We start from the raw sequence: 21,505 nt of genomic DNA, 5'->3' as shown, positions 1-21,505 counted from the left end.
AGGCACAACACATGACCTTGAACCAATCGATTTGCCAGGCACATCGGCTCAAATTCCTAGAGGAAGGGAAGGAATATCTAGAGGAAGGGGAGAAATGTCTAGAGGAAGGAGAGGAATACCTAGAGGAAGGGGTAGGGGAGGAACTAGAGTTAGGGGTAGGGGAAGGAGAGATCAACCATCCAGTCCAGATAGTAGCGAATGGGAGGAGGTGGGAGAGGACGAAGATCAAGAACGGCAACACGACTTCACATACTCTGAATTGCCTGGGCCCAAACATTGTCCTCCCCGGAATTCTAAGCCTATTGATTATTTTCACCTTTTTTTTACGATGAACCTAATTACCACTTTGGCAAATGAAACTAACAGATATGCCCAGAACTTTTTTAACAATAATGACGTAGCTAGAAATAACATGAAAGATTGGTGTAACGTCACCGTACACGAAATGAAAGCGTTTATCGCTGTAATTTTGAACATGGGGATTTTGAAAAAACCATCTATACGAAGCTACTGGTACACAACTCCATCACAAAAAACTGATTGGTTTGGCAAAATGTTCAGCAGGAATAGGTTCCAGTCAATATTAAAATTCTTCCACATTGTTGATTCCAGGACTTTGCCACGACAAAACTCTCCCAATTATGACCCATGCGGTCGATTCCAGCCTCTTATAGATCACTGCAACCGGCTTTTTCAATTCTTCTACATACCGTTCCAGAAACTTTCTGTTGACGAGTCCCTGGTTGGAACGAAAAAAATAATAGCTCTGACTCAATACCTGCCAAAGAAAAAGCATCACAGATGGGGTATTAAGCTGTGGGTCCTTTGTGATGCCACCACAAATTATTGCTTAAAGTTCTTTTGTTACAAGGGCGCCAAGTACGAAGATAATAGAGAGGAAATTGAACAACTAGGCCAGGGTTTCTCCGTTGTAAAGAGATTGTTACAGATGAGCAACCTTTTGAATAAAGGGTACCACCTTTATTTGGATAATTTCTTTACGTCAAAAAAGCTAGTGAGATATTTGTACAACAACAAAACTTGGTTGACAGGGACGGTCCGTATTGATAGAAGAGGAGTACCGAAACAATTGCTCGGGAAATATCCTGTAGGGAAAAAGGTTTACGTAAGAAAAGGCCCAGTTCTATGGATGGCATATCGTGAAAAAAGCACAAACAGAACCCAATTCATTTTAGTTTCGTCAAATGCCAAAGCTGCCAACGTTCGCTATGTTATTAGAAGGGGGGGGAAGGTTGTCATAAAATCTAAGCCCCATGTCGTTTACGAATACAATCACGGAATGGGAGGCATCGATGGCACCGATCAGATGCTGTATACATACCTGGACGAGCGTCGTTGCATGAAACATTTAAAAAAAGTCATTTTCAACATTTTTGGTAGGATGATTCTAAATGCCTACGTGCTTTATAAGCTTAATACAGACAAACCTGTCTCCCGATTGCAGTTTCAAATAGACATCATAGAAGAATTGGCGTTACTATGGTTCACAGAGAAAAATCCTGGAGTTGATGCCCGAGGATGTGGTGACGGTCCTGGTCCTTCTCCCAATAGTAGAAAGTTTGGCCTCGAAAAGCTGGAGGGAACCAAAGAAAAAAACTGTTGCGTTTGCAGTGGTAAAAACGACCCACAAGGAAAAAGGAGACGGTCCAAAACCATTTGTGTGAATTGCAAGCTTGGTTGCCATTTGGACTGTCTGCCCAACCACAAGTGTAAAGTGTAATTTGGGGGGGGGGGGGCACTTGTAAATATGTAAATAATTTTTATAACATTATTTGATGAAATGGACAAGAGGATATTTGTGTTAGGTATTAGTGTTTATAGAGAAAGTTAGTGAAAGAAGACATGTTTCAGACTTATTTTTCATCTGCTCGTGAAAACCTGGTGAGTGACCCTTTTTCTATAAGTGCATGATATTGGAAAAACCTGCATAGAAACTTTATTTTTTAACTTTTTGTGGTCAAATTTGCATTATGTTATCTTTACAATGTAGTGAACTGAAATATGAAATTTTTTTAAAGAAGCACGCATATTTTATTGGTACTTTTTTAAAAAAAATATAAAAAATAGGTAATTGTGAAAAAAAAATTTTTTTGCAAAAAAATATAAAAAAAAAATTTAAAAAAATAAATTACAGTTTACACAGTCGCAATGTACATACAAATGCCTTCAAAATAAAAAAAAAAAAATTATTTCTAACTGCAATAATAAGGGAGTTATACATTTTTCTTCAAAACATGTGTAAAACAGGTGTTATTGGCTTGGGATTCTTGAGTAACAGCTGGCATCAAATGGCTGGGCCGCCCCAGCTAACGCAAGCCAAAGTGCACGGGACTACTCAAACTAAATCTAGGTTAAATTATTGGGATCCAAAGGGTTAATACAAATATTTTTAGCTTACGTTTTTGAATGTGTGCACATGAAAATGTAATCTATACTGCTATCTTTACAGATGGACTGGTTTTTATATCACCTATACTATAGGATTTCCCTTGTGTGTGCAATTTCTCTGAATGTAAAATGAAGACAATAACATCGTGATTGCAGCTATGCTATACATCCAAGTTATATAGTCTTAAAACTCATCTAATTATCTAATATATTTTTACGAATGATTTTTACGAAATCCCCAGTCTAAAAATATGATTCTGGACCAAAGTAGCATTTAACTAGGTACATAGAACACAACATACAAAATCATAGACACTTTACATATACATAACTTTGTTTCTTACACTAGCCTAGGACCACACAACCAAACAATAGACTACATACAACTTTGTTAGCTGGAACTATTACAACACTCTAAAACACACACCAATCCCACAAGATTAAAGCCACAATTTACAAATGATAAATTTTTTAGGGTAAAATAGAGAGAAGAGAGCTTTTAAAAAAAGATTATTCTGCTTATGAAAAATGTTCATTTTTAGTGTGAGGTTATGTTCAACCAACAAACATGACACGAGCAACTCTTTTTTAGCGAATTTTTCTATAGAGAAGTAGCTATTACTGTAGGGGGCAGGGTGGAGCCCGGACCGATATACTTTTCCATTTTGATGTCCCTAGGCCAAAAACACTGTTCGAATTTATTACAACTTGTTTATGGAAATATTTTTATCAAATTTATTTATTTTATATTAAGGAACTAATATTTTACTTAAAAACACATTTCATTAGCCTCCCTGTAGCAGCAAACCTAGGTACTCGTTAAACCAAATGTTACTTAAATAGATTTAATATAAAATCAAATCAGGCAAATGGAAATTCGCTTAGTCTGCAGGTTTGCTGCGGCGGAGGTATTTTTCTATCGGACACCGTCACTCATTCCACTACCATACAACATAAACTCACAAATCCAAACACAACAAAAGATTGCAATCATCAATCTCGGTAGAGTGCTGTTGGTAATAGGAGTTTCGTTCCTACTTCTTAATATGTTATTGTTATTGTTTATTGTTGCACTTCTTTTTAATGCTTTTAGAATTAAGTATTCCTGCCAAAATACTTTTATAAATAAGTGCCTGCCACAAACCGCCTTAGAGTTAGTTTCATATTTTTTTGTACTTAAAAAAAATTAAAGAAAAAAAAATACTGTAATTGTTTATAATGATTGTCATTTTTTTAAATCTATTGGTCCTTGCCAAAAAGTTTTGTAAACTAGGCGAGGCCATCCATGAAATATCTTGAACAAATATATTTGAATTTGAACAGAAGGAGTATTTGATATTCAATTGTTATGTTTAATTTCAAATATTCTTTCTCTATGCTGTATTCATTATGTAACAAGCGCTCATCAAAATACAATAGTATGCATATTATTTGAGTTTACGTGTGGATTAAAGGCCTGTTTGTTTTATTTATTTTTTGAAGTTATAGATTTGACAGATTTGTAGTAAAATAGATTAAGATTATATTATAAAGTAGATTATTAACTGAGGATACACCAATTACTGCTATATGGTGAGTGCACCAGTGAATGACCGTTTAAGGTTGACTTTCTACTTGTAAACGACATGGGAAAATATACTACTAAGCTACAATGTACGAAATCATTAAAATGTATTGCCCACATTTCCCTGTACTTCCCGGTGATACAACTTAATTCATTATGTAAAAAAAGTATCAAAAAATACAATTTTTTGCACATAAATCATCGCACCAGTGAATGACCGCATATTGTATAACAATTTTAAAATTGTATTAAACCTCCTCCTTTTTACCGAATGACCCCCGTTCTAGATTTTCGCATCGAAGCTGTAAACCCTGTAATGAAAAACAACGATATCAGGGTCCTTAAAATATTGGTTCTAGTGAAGGATCATCTTTTATCTAAGAAATGACCGTAAGATTTAACCCATTGGCGCCGACTTACGAGCGTTACTCGTACGGCCGCTGCAGGCCCGACGGCCGACTTACGAGTGCCGCTCGTGTCACCGCTAGGCAGCGCCATTAGTTATTTAGTTATTATTATTTTTCGCCCTTTTTGTTTCTTCTTACTATTATAATGTTTATAAATATCTTGCTTCTTGATATGCGTTTTTACTCATTTATTTTAGCGAATAACAAACAATTTTGTGTTGCCATGGAAACCACATATCACCAAAAATCAGCTGCGGTAAGGTAAACAAACAATTAAAAAAAAATGTTATTACTTATAAAAGTACCTACACAACTTTTGATTTTTCTACGTAGGGAATCGATTGAACTTTATAATAGTAGTGTTATTTGGTGTCTGGATTGATCTTGGAATTTGTATATCAAGTTTACTTTCAAAATATTGTTTTTTAAATTTTTATTTTTATAATCTTTATATATATATTTTTTTTTAGTTTAGAACTTTGACTATCCAATTACCACTTTTCTGTAGACAATTTTACTGTGAACAAAAAGGTGAAAGAATTATTAATTTATTACCTAAGGTTTTCTTTCTATAGCAGTTAGAGTAAAAGTCTACAAATTCGGTAAAATTAATTGCCGCCAGAGGGTGCTGCAGGTAGCGCATTAATTCCTTCCCCAATGGGTTAACTCGCATTCAAACTTTGGTTATAGTTTATCCACATAATTTATGATGAGATTTTGCGTTTCCTACCAATCGCTTACTCCATCAGAAAACATTGTCATCAATATCTAAAGAAAATTGACTTAAATCCAGTTAATGAACAAAACGGTCATTCACTGGTTATACCCTAATTTGTGAACCAGTAATTGACCGGCTGTTTAAATATACAATTGGTTAGGATTTTGATCTTTAAATGAGATCAGAATTATACCTTAACATGTTAACTGTGAATTACATGTAATATATTAAAGTTCAAATCAATAATTAAGGAACCATGACAAATTACAACCAACCATGTTTGTGTGAGACGCCATAGTGGGAAGCTTACAAATGAACTGCATTGAAACATTTTGTTTATGTTACAAAAGTATGATTGACACTTTCTTTTTTAATAAGTGACAGAGTGTAGGACCAATAAGACCTCAAAGTTAATTTTAAAACTGATTGTGATAGACTAGGAAAAACAGAAAGCCTGATATGATGTTTTTTATACAAATCGGTCATTCACTGGGGGATGGTCATTCACTGATGCACTCACCCTACATGTTTCCTGTAACGTTTTTCTTTGTGTTAATAAATTATTTGATTTAAACTTAAAGAGAAAATTGGTAGGTGCTGATGCTTAGATCTGGTAATAGTTCCTGGTGACAAACATAGTCGACTAGGACATTCTAGAGGTCAAGTTTCACCTCGTATACCCAACTACACTTTTGCTGTCCCTTCAATATTTTTATTTCTGACAACTGCTCCTAGATCTGACTATTTTGGACATACAAAACTGCAAGTGGGCCTAGACCTTGATTTACATTTTGTGTTTTGTTTTAGAGTTAGGCCTACTGTTAATAATTGTCACTATTAGTCTCAAGTCTTCATTAGTTATATGGCCTACATAATTTATGTTTTTTTTTTTTACAGATTTCCTCCTCTGCCATGATGACAAATCGGGGACAAGGGCCGTTGCTTTCATTCTCTATTTAAGTGATCTATTGGAAGAAGAAGATGGAGGAGAACTCCGGTTTTTTAGCACATATCCTGGTGGTAAGTGTAAATTCTTTCTCTATTACACATTCATTGTAAAGTAACATTAATGCACGAATAACTTGGTATATGTTGTTTTTAGAACAAAAGGTTTAAATTACCTGTATCCTGTCAAGTGATCCTAGATTGTAGTTGGTTGACTGACTGCAGCTGTTTCATGTTCACAAACACATCTTCAGTTCTAATTTTACGTTGATTTATTCAATGGAATGGTCGTCATGAGATTAAACGTTCACAAATAACACTTACACCTACACAAAAAATTTAACATTATTGGCCAAAACACAAATATAAAAAACGATAAATTTAAAAAAGACATCGGACACATGCATTGCCAGCAGAAGGTAGGTCATGACTGCAAGTCATGTCCGATGTCTTTTTTAAATTCCACGTTTTTTATATTTGTGTTTTGGCCAATGATGTTTAATGTTTCGTGTACGTATAAGTGTTATTTGTGAACTTTTAACCACATGAAGACCATTCCATAGAATAAATCAATGTGAACATTTGACCTGAAGATATGTTTGTGAACACAAAACAGCTATTGTCAACCAACTACAATCTAGGATCACTTGACGGATACAGGTAATATAAACCTTTTGTTGTAAACATGAGTGATCCAGAGGATACAATACCAATGAAAATGAAATGGTTTTTTAGCCTTCTTTGGACTGTTTACATTAAATTTTAAATTGTTTAGTATTATGTTGTGTGTATATTATGAGTGTTTGTTATTGTGTTTTTATATGTCGGCCTCATTTAAGGTTCCAATTAAAGAAAGCTTAATAACAACACTTTTCATGTTAGTCTTCTTAAACTGTTGTTGTTCGATAATAAATCAATTTGATTAGGTCATCATGAACCCCAGATGTTGCTCAAGCAAACAATCGTGAAAGATTTTATTTTAGTAACTGTGTGATTGATATCTGATATTGTTTGTAGATCGTGATCCTAAACAAGATAGATATTTTAAGAAAGTCAAACCTGCCGAGAACACACTTCTGATGTTTAACGTCTCCGACTTTTCGTTTCATGAGGTAAGTTGTATCACATAAAACTCAATTTAGTTTTTATATCTCTTATTTTTATACTTTCTTATTGTCCAAGAATATTGTTCCTAGTCGCTCATATGGCAAAACAAATTTCCTAGCCTACCCAAAGATTTTAGATTTTTATCAAGTTGGACGGATATACACATTTTTGAGCATGAGATTGGATACAATACAGGTTTTAGAACTGAGAATACATTGTATTTTAAATTAATGGTAAAATTACCATATGACATTAAAAAAAATATTTTGCTTTAAAAAAGTGTACAAAGCAACACAAAATGATTTGTTTGATCTGTTAAGTTTTTAGTTACAACAACATGCTCAATTTACTAAAGTATAATTCTTTTTCAGGTAGAACAGGTGTACGTCGACAAGGAAAGACTGTCTATAAATGGATGGTACCATTTACCAAGTCCATTAGATGAGAGCCTTACATGTGTAAAAATTAACCAAAAAAGCAAGGTCTTGCAATTGGAAATGGCAATAAAACCGGTGAGCAAATCTTACTTATTTACAATTATTTTCAAGAATTGCGGAATTGTTTTGTCTAACAAAGACCTGTAATTTGATGTGCATGTTGACCCATGCTTACATTTATGATTTTTTCTGACTACAGTAGACCGCCTCTTAACCGACCCTAATGGGACCAGACCTAGGTCGGATAACTCAAAACGTCGGTTAAAACGGGTAATACCTAAAAACACAATGAAATTAAGTGTTGTATAATCACTATTTTGAAGTAGTAGTTGCATTATTTATAAAATAAACTACACTTGTCTCCTTTTTTCGTACACTAATAAACAAAATAACACGGTTAAGTCAAATACTTTCAGTAGAATAAATTATAGTTGTAGGCAAGAATCAATAAAAACTGTTATTTTACTGTACTGTTATAACTTAAGTACGTTCTTGTTCTGTTAATTGATGCTTTCAAAATACAGTACAGTATATCGTAATACAGTACAGAACTCTTTGTTGAAATTAAAGATACAAGCAACATATTGTTACGATACAGAATGTTTATTTATAGCCTCTCACTGGAAGCTCGAGTGACAAAAACAATCTTGACCTTGGACTTGGAGTTGTTAACCCTCTCCCCTTCCCGCCCCTACAAGTTGCATTGTTTGTTTGTTTACTCTAGCGATAAGATAACTCTGGAATATATATTACAAAAAATAGCAGCTGTTTTCAGACACGTTAAGTAACTGGTAAATAGTTATTTGTGCAACTAGTGAGAAAAGTGAGCAATTGACTCACTCGAGAGAAATCCTTACTCACGAGCCGTAGGCGAGTGAGGAATGGTTTCTCGAGTGAGACAATTGTACTTTGAACTCGAGTTGCACATTATACTTTTCCTACAGTTACAAACAAAACAGTTATAAAACAAATAAATTGGTGAAGAAACATAACCTATTTTTACACAGAAGTGAACTTTAAATATAACATTTAACGTGAAGTGACTAATACAACAGTACAACAGTTGACCAGCTGATTTACAGCCAGTGCTGCCAACGTATTTCGCGCGCATACGACGTTGCCTGCATGTTACGCGCTCACTATTTCGTGCCTTCACGTTGCAAATCTGGAGTGAGACAAAGTAATTAGAGTGAGACAATGTTAACATTGTCTCACTGATGAGCGAATTGGCCACTTTGCTTTCTCAAATCAGTGAGAGAACATGTACATTGTTAGGTAACTGTAGGAAAACTATTTTGTTTACATACCAATTGCTCTTTGTACAATCGATCTCGCTGATTTGCTTTGGTTTGACACACTGAAGATCCACCAGAAAACTTAATAAAAAACACCTTCAATTTTTCACATTCGATTACTGTATTGAATTGAAACACACACACTACTTTACAGTAATAAAAAAATACAATAAACCATTGATAAAAATTAGCGATTTCTTTTACACTGAAGCTAGCTTACTTCTGCACATCACATCTGCAGAACTTGATACTTTTTGTTGTTCAACATAACTTGCAGCTAGAGTAAATGCCTTTCTTGCCTCGGAATGACTAATTTTGGATTCCTGATCTAAATCTTAGACTTCATCTTCCTCCTCATTGTTATCTTGACGGGTGACTGCCATAACGATTTCTTCGTCTGTCATCATATCGTTCCCCAGCTCGTCAACGTGAACAATCCATTGTTGAACATCTTCTGCTTCTATGACGTAATCACCACCTGTCAATGTTTGAAGATCCTCCAATACTAATTGTTCACTTGGGTCAATCTCTTGTTGGCGAACTTCTGCTGATGGATTATCGTTGTTATGTTGTTTAATACCGCTTCTTCTACTTCAGGCCACAGTTTACTCCATGACTTTACTATTGTAGTTCTTCATACGACTTAGCCACCATGTAAATGACGTCCTTTACATTGATTGTTTTTAAGACGTCAACAAGTCCTTTACTGTAAAACTCCATCCTGTTCAAAATTTCAGAAAGTAACTTTTTCTTTTATTGTCTCTTGAAACTATCGATTACGCCTTGGTCCATAGGTTGGACAATGCTGGTAACGTTCGGAGGAAGAAAATAGCATTTTATTCCACTGTCTTCCTCGCTTTCAATGCCTTCTACATGACTGGTAGCATTGTCCAAAAGCAAAATTGCCTTTATTGGCATTTTCAGGCTAGTCAATGTTTTTTCACGCTGAGAACAAACTCGTTGATAAACCAGTCCTTAATAATAAACTCATCCATCCAAGCAGATTGCTGCGCTTTGTAACAAACTTGAAGAGCATTTACGTTTATGTTTTTGAATGCTCTTGGCTTTTGATATTTGCCAATCACTAAGGGAGGTAGTTTGTGGGTTCCAGACGCATTAGAACATAGGGAAACTGTTACCCTCTCTTTGTTCATTTTGAACCCTGCAGCCGATTTTTCATTGCTGGCGGCAAATGTTTTGTCTGGCAGACGTTTAAAATTTAATCCAGTTTCATCCATGTTATAAATTTGTTCTGGAGGTAAACCCTCCTCCTCAATATAGTCCTTGAATTTTGTAGAAAATTCACTAGCTCCAGTAGGATCTGCCGACAACTTTTCACTGCAAACAGATAAAAAGTGGACGCCATGTCTTTTTTTCCCCCTGTCGAACCAGCCGTTACTGGCAGTGAAACTGCCGCCGTTTTCAATCTTAGAATGAAGCATGGTTGCTTTTCCCTTTAAAATCGGGCCATTTAATGGGTTTCCTTTACGCCTTTCTTTTGTGAACCACAACCACAACGCGTCATCTACGAGATCATTTGTTGGTTTTTTTAATATACGCCGAGTCGCCAACGCCGTGCCAGATTCTATTTAGGGGTGTGCGAGTATTCGAACATCGAGCTTTTTCGAGCCGAATAGCGTCCTATTCGGCTCGGCTCGTGATTTTCAAAAAGTTCGTAATGTTCGAGCCGAATACTTTTTGAACTAGCAAATAAAACTTAAAATAGGAAATAAGGAACTAACTTTCATTTAAATTTAATCTCCGTTTCATAATTGTGTCAATATGTAATTCGATAAGCATAGCCTACATCATTACACGATGTTTGCTCAGTAAATACTGAACTGAACTGAAGAACAGAAGAACCAACCAACGAAAGAATTACGCAATGACAAGACGAAATCAGCTGACTAAATCAACTAGCCAATGCCACTGCCGTCGACACTGCACATCATTTTTGCTGCAATGTTTGGATTGGACACTAAACTGAGACTGAGTGAGAAAGAATACTGGATTGAGAAGCACTGGAACGGCGACTTTGTTATAAAATCGACAATGTAAACAAATGACGTAACTGGTCCGGATCGAGTGCTAATAACAACATGGTTTGGACAAATCATTTTAAGCTATTTTAAATTTGCACTTTCCAGCCAGTAACACATTTGTTTATGTTTATGAACAATACCGTGTCTGTTTTAATCACGGCCGCCTTTAACTACAGGCCGCGGTCTGGTCGAATTGGCAACACATCGCAAGTGGTGTTGTTCAGTGACAGACGTCCGATAAGATAACATAGCAGACATGTGACATTAGCTCATTAAATCGCACTTTATTGATTTAAATTTATTAATATAAATTTATTAAAATATTGAAAATAAAACATACAGAATTGAAAACCGAAACAATATGAATTTATCTGTAGATTTTTAAGCGGAGTCAATAATGTCATAGTCCAGTAACCATTCGTTCGTAAATACACAAATACCATTAGCTGCTTCCAAACAAAAACAGCTGTTACAACACCACTTGCGACGTTGCCAGTTCGAAGGCCGCGGCCTGTAGTTAGAGGCGGCCGTGGTTTTAATATTCGTGGTATTAGCATTGACAAAGCGGGAACGCGTCAAGATGACACCACATCAACCAACCACCAACAAGAAGAAGCAGTTTAGGGTTGCATCATTGATTATACATCTTGGGGAAGAAGTATAATCAATGGTTGCAGGTTGATGTGGTGCACGTTGTCGTGGTGGCACCTCTTCCGTGTGGTGGCGGATTGTCGGGGTGGCACGTTAGTGCCTTCGTGCTTGGTGGCGGGTTGACGGTACAACCATATTAGTATATAATATTTGTGGATTTTTTATTCCATTAAAATCGTTATGATTGACCAACTTCGTATAAAGCAATTGCTTCGTCAATGATTTTAATCATATATATTGTTGACGTTACGCTTATTATGTTATAAAGGTACTATAATCAATGGTTAAAGATTGCATTTGGTTTTACTTTGTACTGCACGAATGTGAAAAAATCATATTGCGTGTTGCCGTTTCGTTTCTGAATCGTTGTTTGTTGTTATTGTTTTTGGTTTTACTTCTTGGCTGTTATCTCTGTTTAGTGTTTGTTTACTTTTAAAATTTTTTATCGTTCTCTAGTCGTAACATTGTTATAATTTATTTGTTATTTTATAAAGTAGTTTGTTACAAAAATAGTTTCGCCCAAAATGTAGGAAGTGCGTGTATTTCTCTAGTCACGTCGTGTAATGAAAGTACAATTAGAACAGTTTGGACGTAGCGAGTTTAATTAATTTCGATTGTATTTGTAGTTTTTAAGGCCTGACCTTTTGTTTAGTTTACTGAGTTTCGTTCAAATTACAAGATGGATAGTGAAGATGAACAATGCATTGATGACCCACCAGCTGGACCTTCTACAAGTACTTCTGTTGAAGTGATCAACCCAGTTAGTCCTAGGCCTAGTTCTAGTATTACACAACCAGTTGGTCAGGCCATTATTTGGAAATATTTTACTAAGACAAGCTCCAAAGAAGCAAAATGTAATAGTTGCAAAAAAACCTTCAAAACTCCTACAGGGACTACATCGTCTATAATAAGACATTTGGAAAATAAACATGCTAACATATATAAACAATATGACACAGAACAGAAGGGATTTTTAAGTTTAAAAGCTGAACAAAAAAGGTCTAAAATGCCTAGGCCTACAGCCCCTAAGCAACTTAAAATAGATGAGCATTTTAGAACAACTGAGAAATTATCTTCCAACCATCCCAGATCGCAACTGATAACCAAGGCAATTGGAAAGTGGATGGCCAAAAGTTTCCATCCATATACTTTGGTTGAGGAAGATGGTTTCAGAAACCTAATGGGTATTGTGGAACCCAGATATCAAATACCTTCAAGAACGACCTTTTCTCGCAGTGTTATACCGGATCTTTTCAAAGAGACAAAAGTAAAAATATCAAATGATTTTAAAAATACAATGCAGGATTTAAAATCCTTATCTCTGACCTCTGATATCTGGACATCCGCAGCAAACGATTCATTTATCTCCCTGACAGGCCACTTTGTTGATCTAGATTTCAATATAAAATCTTATTGCTTGAGTAATTCTCATTTCCCCGAAGAACATAACGCTGTAAATATTTCTTCTAAATTGATGGAATTACTAAATGATTGGAATCATCAACAAGGAACTAATTGTACTATTCCAGTTTTTTGTGTAACAGACAACGCTGCCAATATGGTCAGTGCAGCGTCGATGACACCATGGACGCATATACGGTGTTTTGCGCACACCCTTCAGTTAGCACTCAGCGATGCTAAAAAAGATGTTCCTGGTATGCTACACATGCTGGCCAAAGCTAGGGCTATTGTCAGCCACTACAAGCATAGTTCTTCCGCAAATACCAGACTAAACAAATTACAACAACAATTAGGCAAAACTCCCCTCCAACTTGTTCAAGACTGCGAGACAAGATGGAATTCTGAATACAACATGCTTTCTCGTCTTGTTACTCTAAAGCAGGCAATTTCAGCTGAACTATCGACATCAATAAAACCTAACAACCTCACTTCTACCGAATGGGACTTGGCTGAAGGCTATATACATATATTGAAACCACTTGATGATGCCACAAAATTATCTTCCAGTGGCTATCTTCCAACGTTATCAACAGTACTACCTCTGATTGATGGAATAAGAACTGTCATTAGACAATTCATTACATCTGGGGCAAGAGGCACAATGTTCGCTAGGGCCCTTGACAAGGCAATCAATGCAAGATTTCCGCCAGATGAATATCTACTTAGCAAACATTATCAATTGGCAATGCTGGTTGATCCGAGGTATAAGGCACTAATCCTAGATGATATCAACAAGAAGCTTGCAATTGACTTATTGGAGAGGGAAGCAATGAGTTTCTACGCTGAAGATAACCCACCAGCATCCATAGGTTCTTCTACTTCTGGTGGTCCAAAAGGTCAGTACAAGCTTTAGGGTAAGACCTAGTTGTATTTAGGCCTAGTATATTTTTAGTCAGCAGAATGGCTAAAATTATAAAGTTAGGGCCAAATCTTTGCCCTACTAGTTTATATAAAAAATGAAAACATTAATTTTATAATGCTCTACACAAGAGTTTGTTGAGGCTTTGACAATTACACTGAATGTAATGTTCTATGAGAGTACTGGATGTAGTAACAGCTTGATTAGTTTACTGAGTAAAAAAAAATGTTTTCTTATTGCGTTAGCCAAAAGGCGGGAATTTTGGAAGGATTTAAGAGGGCATTTTCTTTTTGTCAATATTGTCTTTATTGTTGTAGGCCTATTGGCATTTTACAACTTTTACTCATGAAAACCTATCAAGTTGAACAAGTATCAACCTTCTGTACTCTTTTCAGAGGGTCTACCAGAGATGTCATTATGGGGTCACCTCCAGTCTCTCTCACAAAGAACCAGACCGAGTTCAAAAGAAGATGCAGTGAAACAACATGTCCAGGCCTACATAAATTCTCCTTGCATACCAATGCAAGAAAATCCATGTTCATGGTGGAAACAGCATTCTCAATTATATGGACCAATCGCTTCAGTTGCAAAGCGTTATCTGGGGATTCCTGCCACTGAAGTAGCAAGTGAGAGAATCTTCTCGAGTGCCGGAAATGTGGTGAATGAAAGGCGCAGGTGTTTAACCCAGGAACACATTAGTGAATTGGTTTTTTTGCACCATAATATAGATATTTAAGATATTTCGAAAATGCACAAGGGACGTTTGGGTCATGGTTATGCACCCTCACAATCTCAAATCAAAATCATTTTATGATACAAAGTACAAACGCTAACTAAGCTAACTAACTGCCATTGGCGTTCATTTTCATGTTACATGAAACATTATAAACATAACCACACTTTTTCATGAACTCTGGAAATACAAAATGTTGAGTGTTTGGTAGGCCTATATTTTTATAGTGCAATATAATTATTTTCTACATACATGGTTAAGTTATCCATTCAATTAGTTTTGTTGTTATCTGGTTACAGGTTGAGTTATCTGTTTAGGTCTAGGTTATATTTTTATATTCAAGATGTTGAGTGTTTGTTTGGTATATTTATATTTTTATAGTAGGCTATAATATAATTATTTTCTACATGCGTGGTTATGTTATCCATTCAATAATTTTTGTTAAATTTAGATAGTTTTTGAGTGTTCATGTTTTACTGCTGTAACTTTCTCTTGATCTCAGTAACTATCTTTACCATAGGCCAAGTGGCTTTCGATTACCATACTTTTGGGTTAGTTATAGCCAATTCAATTTTACAAAATAGGCTTACACACCTGAAACAAGGCACTGCCTAGTACTCATTTGAAATATAGCCTAATATAGCAGATAAAAAATGCTAAAGTTCTAAGTTAGGCTATATCTTTTGCGTAAGGAAGTAGTTTCCTGATTGAGTTATCTATTTACTGTACGTAGGCTTAAAAATATTTTTATATTCACAACGGTTTCTTATGTATTTTTTATTTGTTTAGCTGTTAATGTTTTTATTACTTGCCTAAAATAACATGGGCTGAACATTTTCATCTTGATCTCAGTTTCATGTTCCTAATTTTCTAGTATTATCTTATGATTAAATGTTTAAGATGATTTAACATTTTGTAGGCCTATAATTTCAATAACCACTGCCTTTTTTTGCCTGGTAAAATGTTGATGCAGGGTTTTGAAGTGTATCTTTTTGGTTACATTATTTATTTATGTAATATTGCTACCAGTTATTATTTTAAAAAAATTATTTCATCTCTTAGTTTTGGCATTTTTAATTGGATATCACTTTCAAAGTTCGTTTCATTTTCGAGTATGCAAGATACCATACAACAGTTTGTTGTATAGTTTTTTATTTATTACACTGTTAATTGTTTTCATCGATATTCCTTAAATAATATAGCCTAGTCATTTTCATTTTGATCTCGGTTTTATGTTGTTTATTTTATAGTAGGTAGCTGTTGATTTAATTTGTTAAGATGATTTAAGGAGTTGTATTAATTTCAACAAAATACTTCCTTTTTAGGAAATTAAAATGTAGTGTCAGGGTAAAGTGTGTATCCTAATCTTTAGTATGGATTTTTATTTGTTACATTATCTATTCATGTGTTATTGTTACCGTTATTTTTTCATCTCCTAGTTTTGGCATTATCAACTTGATCTCAGTTTCCAATGTTTGGTTAATTTTCAAATAGGCTATATTTCCAAGATAAATCTATTGTTTTGTATTGATATATTATTTACTTGTATAAAATAAATTTGCATTTTTATTAAGAATGTTATCTTGTATTTCCCATTAAACCTTTAATAAATAGGCCTAGTAGGATAAGCAAACTCATTGAATATATAGGGGCTTGGTAAAATACTTACTTATTAAACACCTATTTGAGTAAGTTTAAACAATTACATGTATTTTGTATCTTTATTTTTGCGTAAAAACAGGAATATACCACAAACTTTAGAAGGTTAAGGTTCGGCTCGAAAAAGCTCGAAGCTCGGAACTTTTTGCTTAAGTTCGGCTCGGCTCGGCTCGAACCTAAAAATCACTATTCGCACACCCCTAATTCTATTTGAGTACAAAAATCTTGTAAAGATTTCCTGTTACGACGCCAGTCTTTGACAGTTGTTAGTGACACCCAGCTCGTCACTATCACAGATGCACCTTTGTCAAGACGGTCCAATGCACTTAGTTTCTGTTCCACAGTAACAACGTTCTGTTTTCGTTTTACCGATGCCATTTTGTACTTTACTATACTGTATTTCTATTTCATAAAAACACTTTACTGTATTTTAAAATGACTATTTTTACATTGTAATTAAAACTGAAGCATGGTCCGATTAATTAAATAAACTAAACAGCCAAACACACACTTCCACACACTTTCTGATATTACTGTATAAATTTTCCGCACAGAGAAAAAATTAGATGTGCTCGCAAGACGTACGATGATGACAAACTGGCAATATGCAATATTGTTTGGGATAGCTATAAAATACTAATTGTTAGTCCCATCCTGTGGAGATAAGTGAATGTTCCCATAGCCCAGCGTGGGAGCGGAAATGCCGAAATTCCTAGAAAGCGGCGGTTAAACCGAGCTGCTCCCAAAGCAAGGTCGGTTAAACAAACTGTAATATTTTGCGATCAAGGGCGGATAATCCGATTATCGGTTAATGCGAGGTCGGTTAAGAGGGGGTCTACTGTAATCATAAACCTGAGGAGGTAGCGTTTAATTGCATTGTAAATACAAGGAACTTTGAACGGCTGTAATTTTTGACTCATTTGTCCGTTTGAGTTTGCGTTTTTGGCATAATATTTTACTAACAGAAACCTTAAATATCATGTGGATTTTGACCGATGCTTACATTTATGATTTTCTCCTGACTCCTAGCAGGCCGTCGCCCCTGAGGAGGTAGCGTATCACTGAATAATGTTTTAAAATGGCATTTATGCCCAGTGATATTGTACCAAGGTTTTATAGCTATATTTTCTTTATTATTTTTTGAAATATTTAACTGTCCCGGTACGTTTATATTAGTGATGGGCCGATCCAAGAAAATGTCGGTTCCGGATCCAGATACACAACGTCATAAGGGTGGGTTGAAAAAAACTTAATATTAACAGAATGCCAATTTAAATCATACTGTTTAAAATTATCCCCTCAGTTTTGGGGGACAAAAGAGTATCTGTGTATATTTTACTATCCTTCGATCTTGAGTATCATGCTATATCGTGGTTTTTTGCATGCAGCATCAAATTTTTTATGCCTGGATCACCTCTTGCTAATCTCTTCCTTAAATTTGTTCCAGGTCTACAGTACTGATATCCGGGTGTGAAGTTTTACAGGTAAAATACCTGCGTCTGTGTACAAGAAGACTATCTGTGTACTAACTGTGTTCTAACTTAGAAAAATATTTGATGGGGTGTCTTGACTTTTTATTCACCCTGTATGGACACAGATAGTCTTCTTGTACACAGACGCAGATATTTTTACGCAGAGTTTATTTTGTAAAACTTCACATACCCGGATATCAGTACTGTGGACCTGGAACGAATTTAAGGAAGAGATTAGCAAGAGGTGGTCCAGGCATAAGAAATTGGATGCTTCATGCAAAAACCACAATGTAGCATACTCAAGATCGATGGATAGTAAAATGAGATCAGTGGCTGACAGCTTGAGAAAGGGTAAAAGCTTCAGACTCTAGTATTGGTGAGAGAGCTGCCGCCTGGGCAGCTACTAACATAATGAAAACTAACATAATTGCAAAATTTAGTTGGGGTAAAGGGCAGACTTCAAAAATTAAACCATTAAGTAGTTTGGATATAGTAAAACTTGCTGCTGATTTGAAGTTGCCTAAATTTTAGAGGAGTCTTCTTGTACACAGACACAGATAGTCTTCTTGTACACAAACACAGATAGTCTTCTTGTACACAGACACAGATAGTCTTGTACATGAATACAGAAGGCTTTATGTTAGTAAAAAAATCGGAAAAAATTAGATCCATCAAAACCGTATCCAGCCCAAGGTTCTAGCTCGGATCCGGCAGATCCGGTAGTGCGATATCCGGATCCCACCATCACTAAGTATATTTAACTATGTATGACTCTTAAGGACAAAGAATTATATATTGGTTTTAATGCAACACAAATTTAAAGCCTAGAACAGTTCTTAGAACCGAAAAAATTAATGAATTAATTTTACATTTCTTAAAAAAATTTTAATAGATAATTTTCCTTCCCTTACATTTCTGCTTATCCATCCTTGCCATGACCGGTTGAAGTATATAATAATCAAGTCTAACTTTTAACTCCTGCATATTTATTCCTGTTTGAAAATGTAAAATTCATGCATTTTGACATTTGCAGATTTTGAAACAAGAGAAAATCATTTCAAGAATGCTCCTGTCAGACATGTTTTTAGACTCAGTCGCTGCTGCTTTCCAAGAAAGTGATGAGGCAGGGATAATAATTCCCAATGTTTTGGACACGGAATTTTACAGAACATGCGTCAATGAATTTGAAAGCATTGAGGATATGTATTGGAATGACGTGGGACCCGCAAACTATAGGTATTTAATTTACACATCTTTCAACTCAAAGATCATAAGTTCCCAGACATATTTCCTTTAATTCAGGGGATTAGCTGACACCCAACACATCAGCTTATAAGTTATAAGTGCTCCCAATATTTAGTGATTTTTTCTTTTGCTATGATAAAATTACTAATTAGCGATGTCCACTTCAAATGTACTCTACATCAAGCACAATAACACCAACTTACAAAGTCTAGAAGAACAGAAGACACTGCTAGGTGCTAACCATGACAATCAAGCTACAAGAATTGTGCAAATGTGATGGTACATCTGAGACAAGTGTAAGGGTAAAAACACAGTGGAGCAGGGCAGGTTGCCTAATTGCATAGTCTCTGGTTACCTGGATGGAAGCTGGACACACACACAGTGGCGCTCAGTCAGTCGCTTGTCAGCTGACCTTTTACTTAATAATTACAGTTACAGTACCCAAATAAATTAACTATAAGTTATATCTGATGAATTAAAAAATAATGGGAATCTAACGTCGTGGGATGAGAGGGGAAAAAATACTGGATTGTCTGAGTTTTAATTTTTGCAAAATAAATTTGATTTCTGTATAATCATGGAGTTTATTACTGTATTTTGTAGAGTCGTCAATTGCAATCCCTTTGAGCCACATTAGTATTAATTACCCTGTGCATGGCTCTCTCGACCCTATTAATATTACAACCCACATGCCAAGTTTCATTTACATAAATTCATTAACAATCATTTTGTCACACTTTAATATTATTCTTTAGAATAACAAGGGGGTTGAGAACACTGGTTTGCTGCTATAGGAACCACCTGCAGCTTAGGCTATGTTTAAGAATAAATGGTGATTTTGGTTTTCAGAGAACCTGAAGTCCAAACAAAAAGTACCGGGCTTAGTCATTGGTGTTAAATTCTAAATTCATTTGCTTTTTCATAAAAAAAACCGTTGAGAATGTGACAAATATGAGGGTCTAAATGGGGTTGGCACCACAAAAGCACACAAATGAAAACCTCTGCTATAATTTTTCCACATCCATCATTTTAATTCATGTACAGAAAACAATAATTAAACAAATCATATCAACCAACACAATAAACAACACCCTGTACATTGGAATACTCAGTGAAAAGTTCCATGTGGAACATACAATTTTGAAGACTTGGCTGTCAAGTGCTATTGCGCATGCCCCATTCGAGCCATCCCCGCTTACAGCTAACAAACAATCGATTTGGCAACTCTTGCCACTTGCCGCATAGCTTACTGCTACCTCGCCGGCTACCTGCTAGGCGCAACTGTGTACATGCTTGTAACAACGCGTGCTTTAATTTTACATCGCAGTAAGAGAGTCAGCGACCAGCCAGGCAACCAGCTACCTTCCCTGCACCGTTAAGTCAACTGACAAAACATTGTCTCTGTAAGTTAACTTTTAAATACAATATTGAAAAACAAAACCAAAACTTAAAAAATAATAACACCCTTTTTACAATTTAATAACATACTTTTCTTGCAGCAACGTCTTTATAAAACCTTATCATCTGCCATTTAACTAAAATAAATAAAAAGTTATATTTCCCTTAAAATATACTTAAGTAAACGAAACATCAATTGCCAAATCAGCTTGATTAACTATCAAGAAGGTATAAGTGACGTCACAGACAACTTAATCCGAATTTCCAATTCCAACACACTAGTTTTACACATCCCCACCAACTCTATAAACACATCAGCAAACTTGCCACTAAGACAGACTGACAAGTGACCTGCACTTGAAACCTTAGCAACCCTGACCTAGGCACTCTGCCTACCTACAATAAACATATGCTTACATTGACATGACACTTGATTGTCAGTTAATCAAGTACAACTATTAACAGAAAGCCATTTTATTTTATTAACAGATTTTAATTTTAACTGAACCTTAGGAACCAGTCAAACCTCCAACTAAACTGCATCCCTTTGCATCTGCACAATACTTAATCAGTAGCCAGTTTCCTTTTAATACAATATTTTCTATAAAAATACCCCCGCCGCAGCAAACCTGCCGACTAAGCGAATTTCCATTTGTCTGAATTGATTTTCAGTTAAATATATTTTAATAATAGGTTTAACGAGTACCTAGGTTTGCTGCTACAAGGAAACTAAAAAAGTGTGTTTTTGAGTAAAATATTGATAGCTTAGTACAAAATAAATAAATTTGCCAAGTTTGATCAAAATATATCCATAAACAAGCAAACTACAACATTTGACAATATTCTCCATAAGAATAACATGGGAATTTTAAATTTACAATTTTTTAAATTTTCTCCGTTACTAATAATCGAACAAAAATACTTTTATATACTAAATTATTTGTTTTTTTAAGCTCTTTAAAAAGGTCTAAAGAGAAATCGGGAAATTTTGTGTTTTGAAGGTCAAAAGTGAGAAAAACCAATTTTTACCCCATAAAACCCCCCGTAAAGCCCCGTTCCCATGGTCCGATCGTGCTGGTTCGCGAACTCATTCAAGTTTATCT

At 35.2% G+C, this 21,505-nt stretch overlaps 2 protein-coding genes across 3 annotated transcripts in view; both read left to right on the top strand.

Moving 5' to 3' along the window:
* Positions 1-21,505, top strand: part of LOC128984499 (prolyl 3-hydroxylase sudestada1-like) — a 64,673-nt gene that overhangs the window by 28,632 nt on the left and 14,536 nt on the right. For both annotated transcript variants that reach the window (XM_054403835.1, XM_054403829.1), the window contains 4 exons: positions 5,996-6,118; positions 7,061-7,155; positions 7,522-7,662; positions 18,793-18,995. In XM_054403835.1, coding sequence (XP_054259810.1) covers positions 5,996-6,118; positions 7,061-7,155; positions 7,522-7,662; positions 18,793-18,995 — 562 coding nt within the window. The remainder of the gene's footprint in view (positions 1-5,995; positions 6,119-7,060; positions 7,156-7,521; positions 7,663-18,792; positions 18,996-21,505) is intronic.
* LOC128984512 (E3 SUMO-protein ligase ZBED1-like) lies at positions 13,487-14,641 on the top strand. Its single transcript, XM_054403844.1, has 2 exons — positions 13,487-13,872; positions 14,291-14,641. The coding sequence occupies exons 1-2, from the start codon at positions 13,638-13,640 to the stop codon at positions 14,629-14,631; spliced, it is 576 nt and encodes a 191-aa protein (XP_054259819.1). The 5' UTR covers positions 13,487-13,637; the 3' UTR covers positions 14,632-14,641.

This window comes from Macrosteles quadrilineatus, unplaced genomic scaffold (assembly GCF_028750875.1).
Source record: "Macrosteles quadrilineatus isolate MER2022 unplaced genomic scaffold, UCM_ALF_1.0 Scaffold_1__1_contigs__length_201487025, whole genome shotgun sequence".
NCBI classification, from domain to species: Eukaryota; Metazoa; Arthropoda; class Insecta; order Hemiptera; family Cicadellidae; genus Macrosteles; species Macrosteles quadrilineatus.
This window is presented reverse-complemented; position numbering and strand designations above follow the sequence as displayed.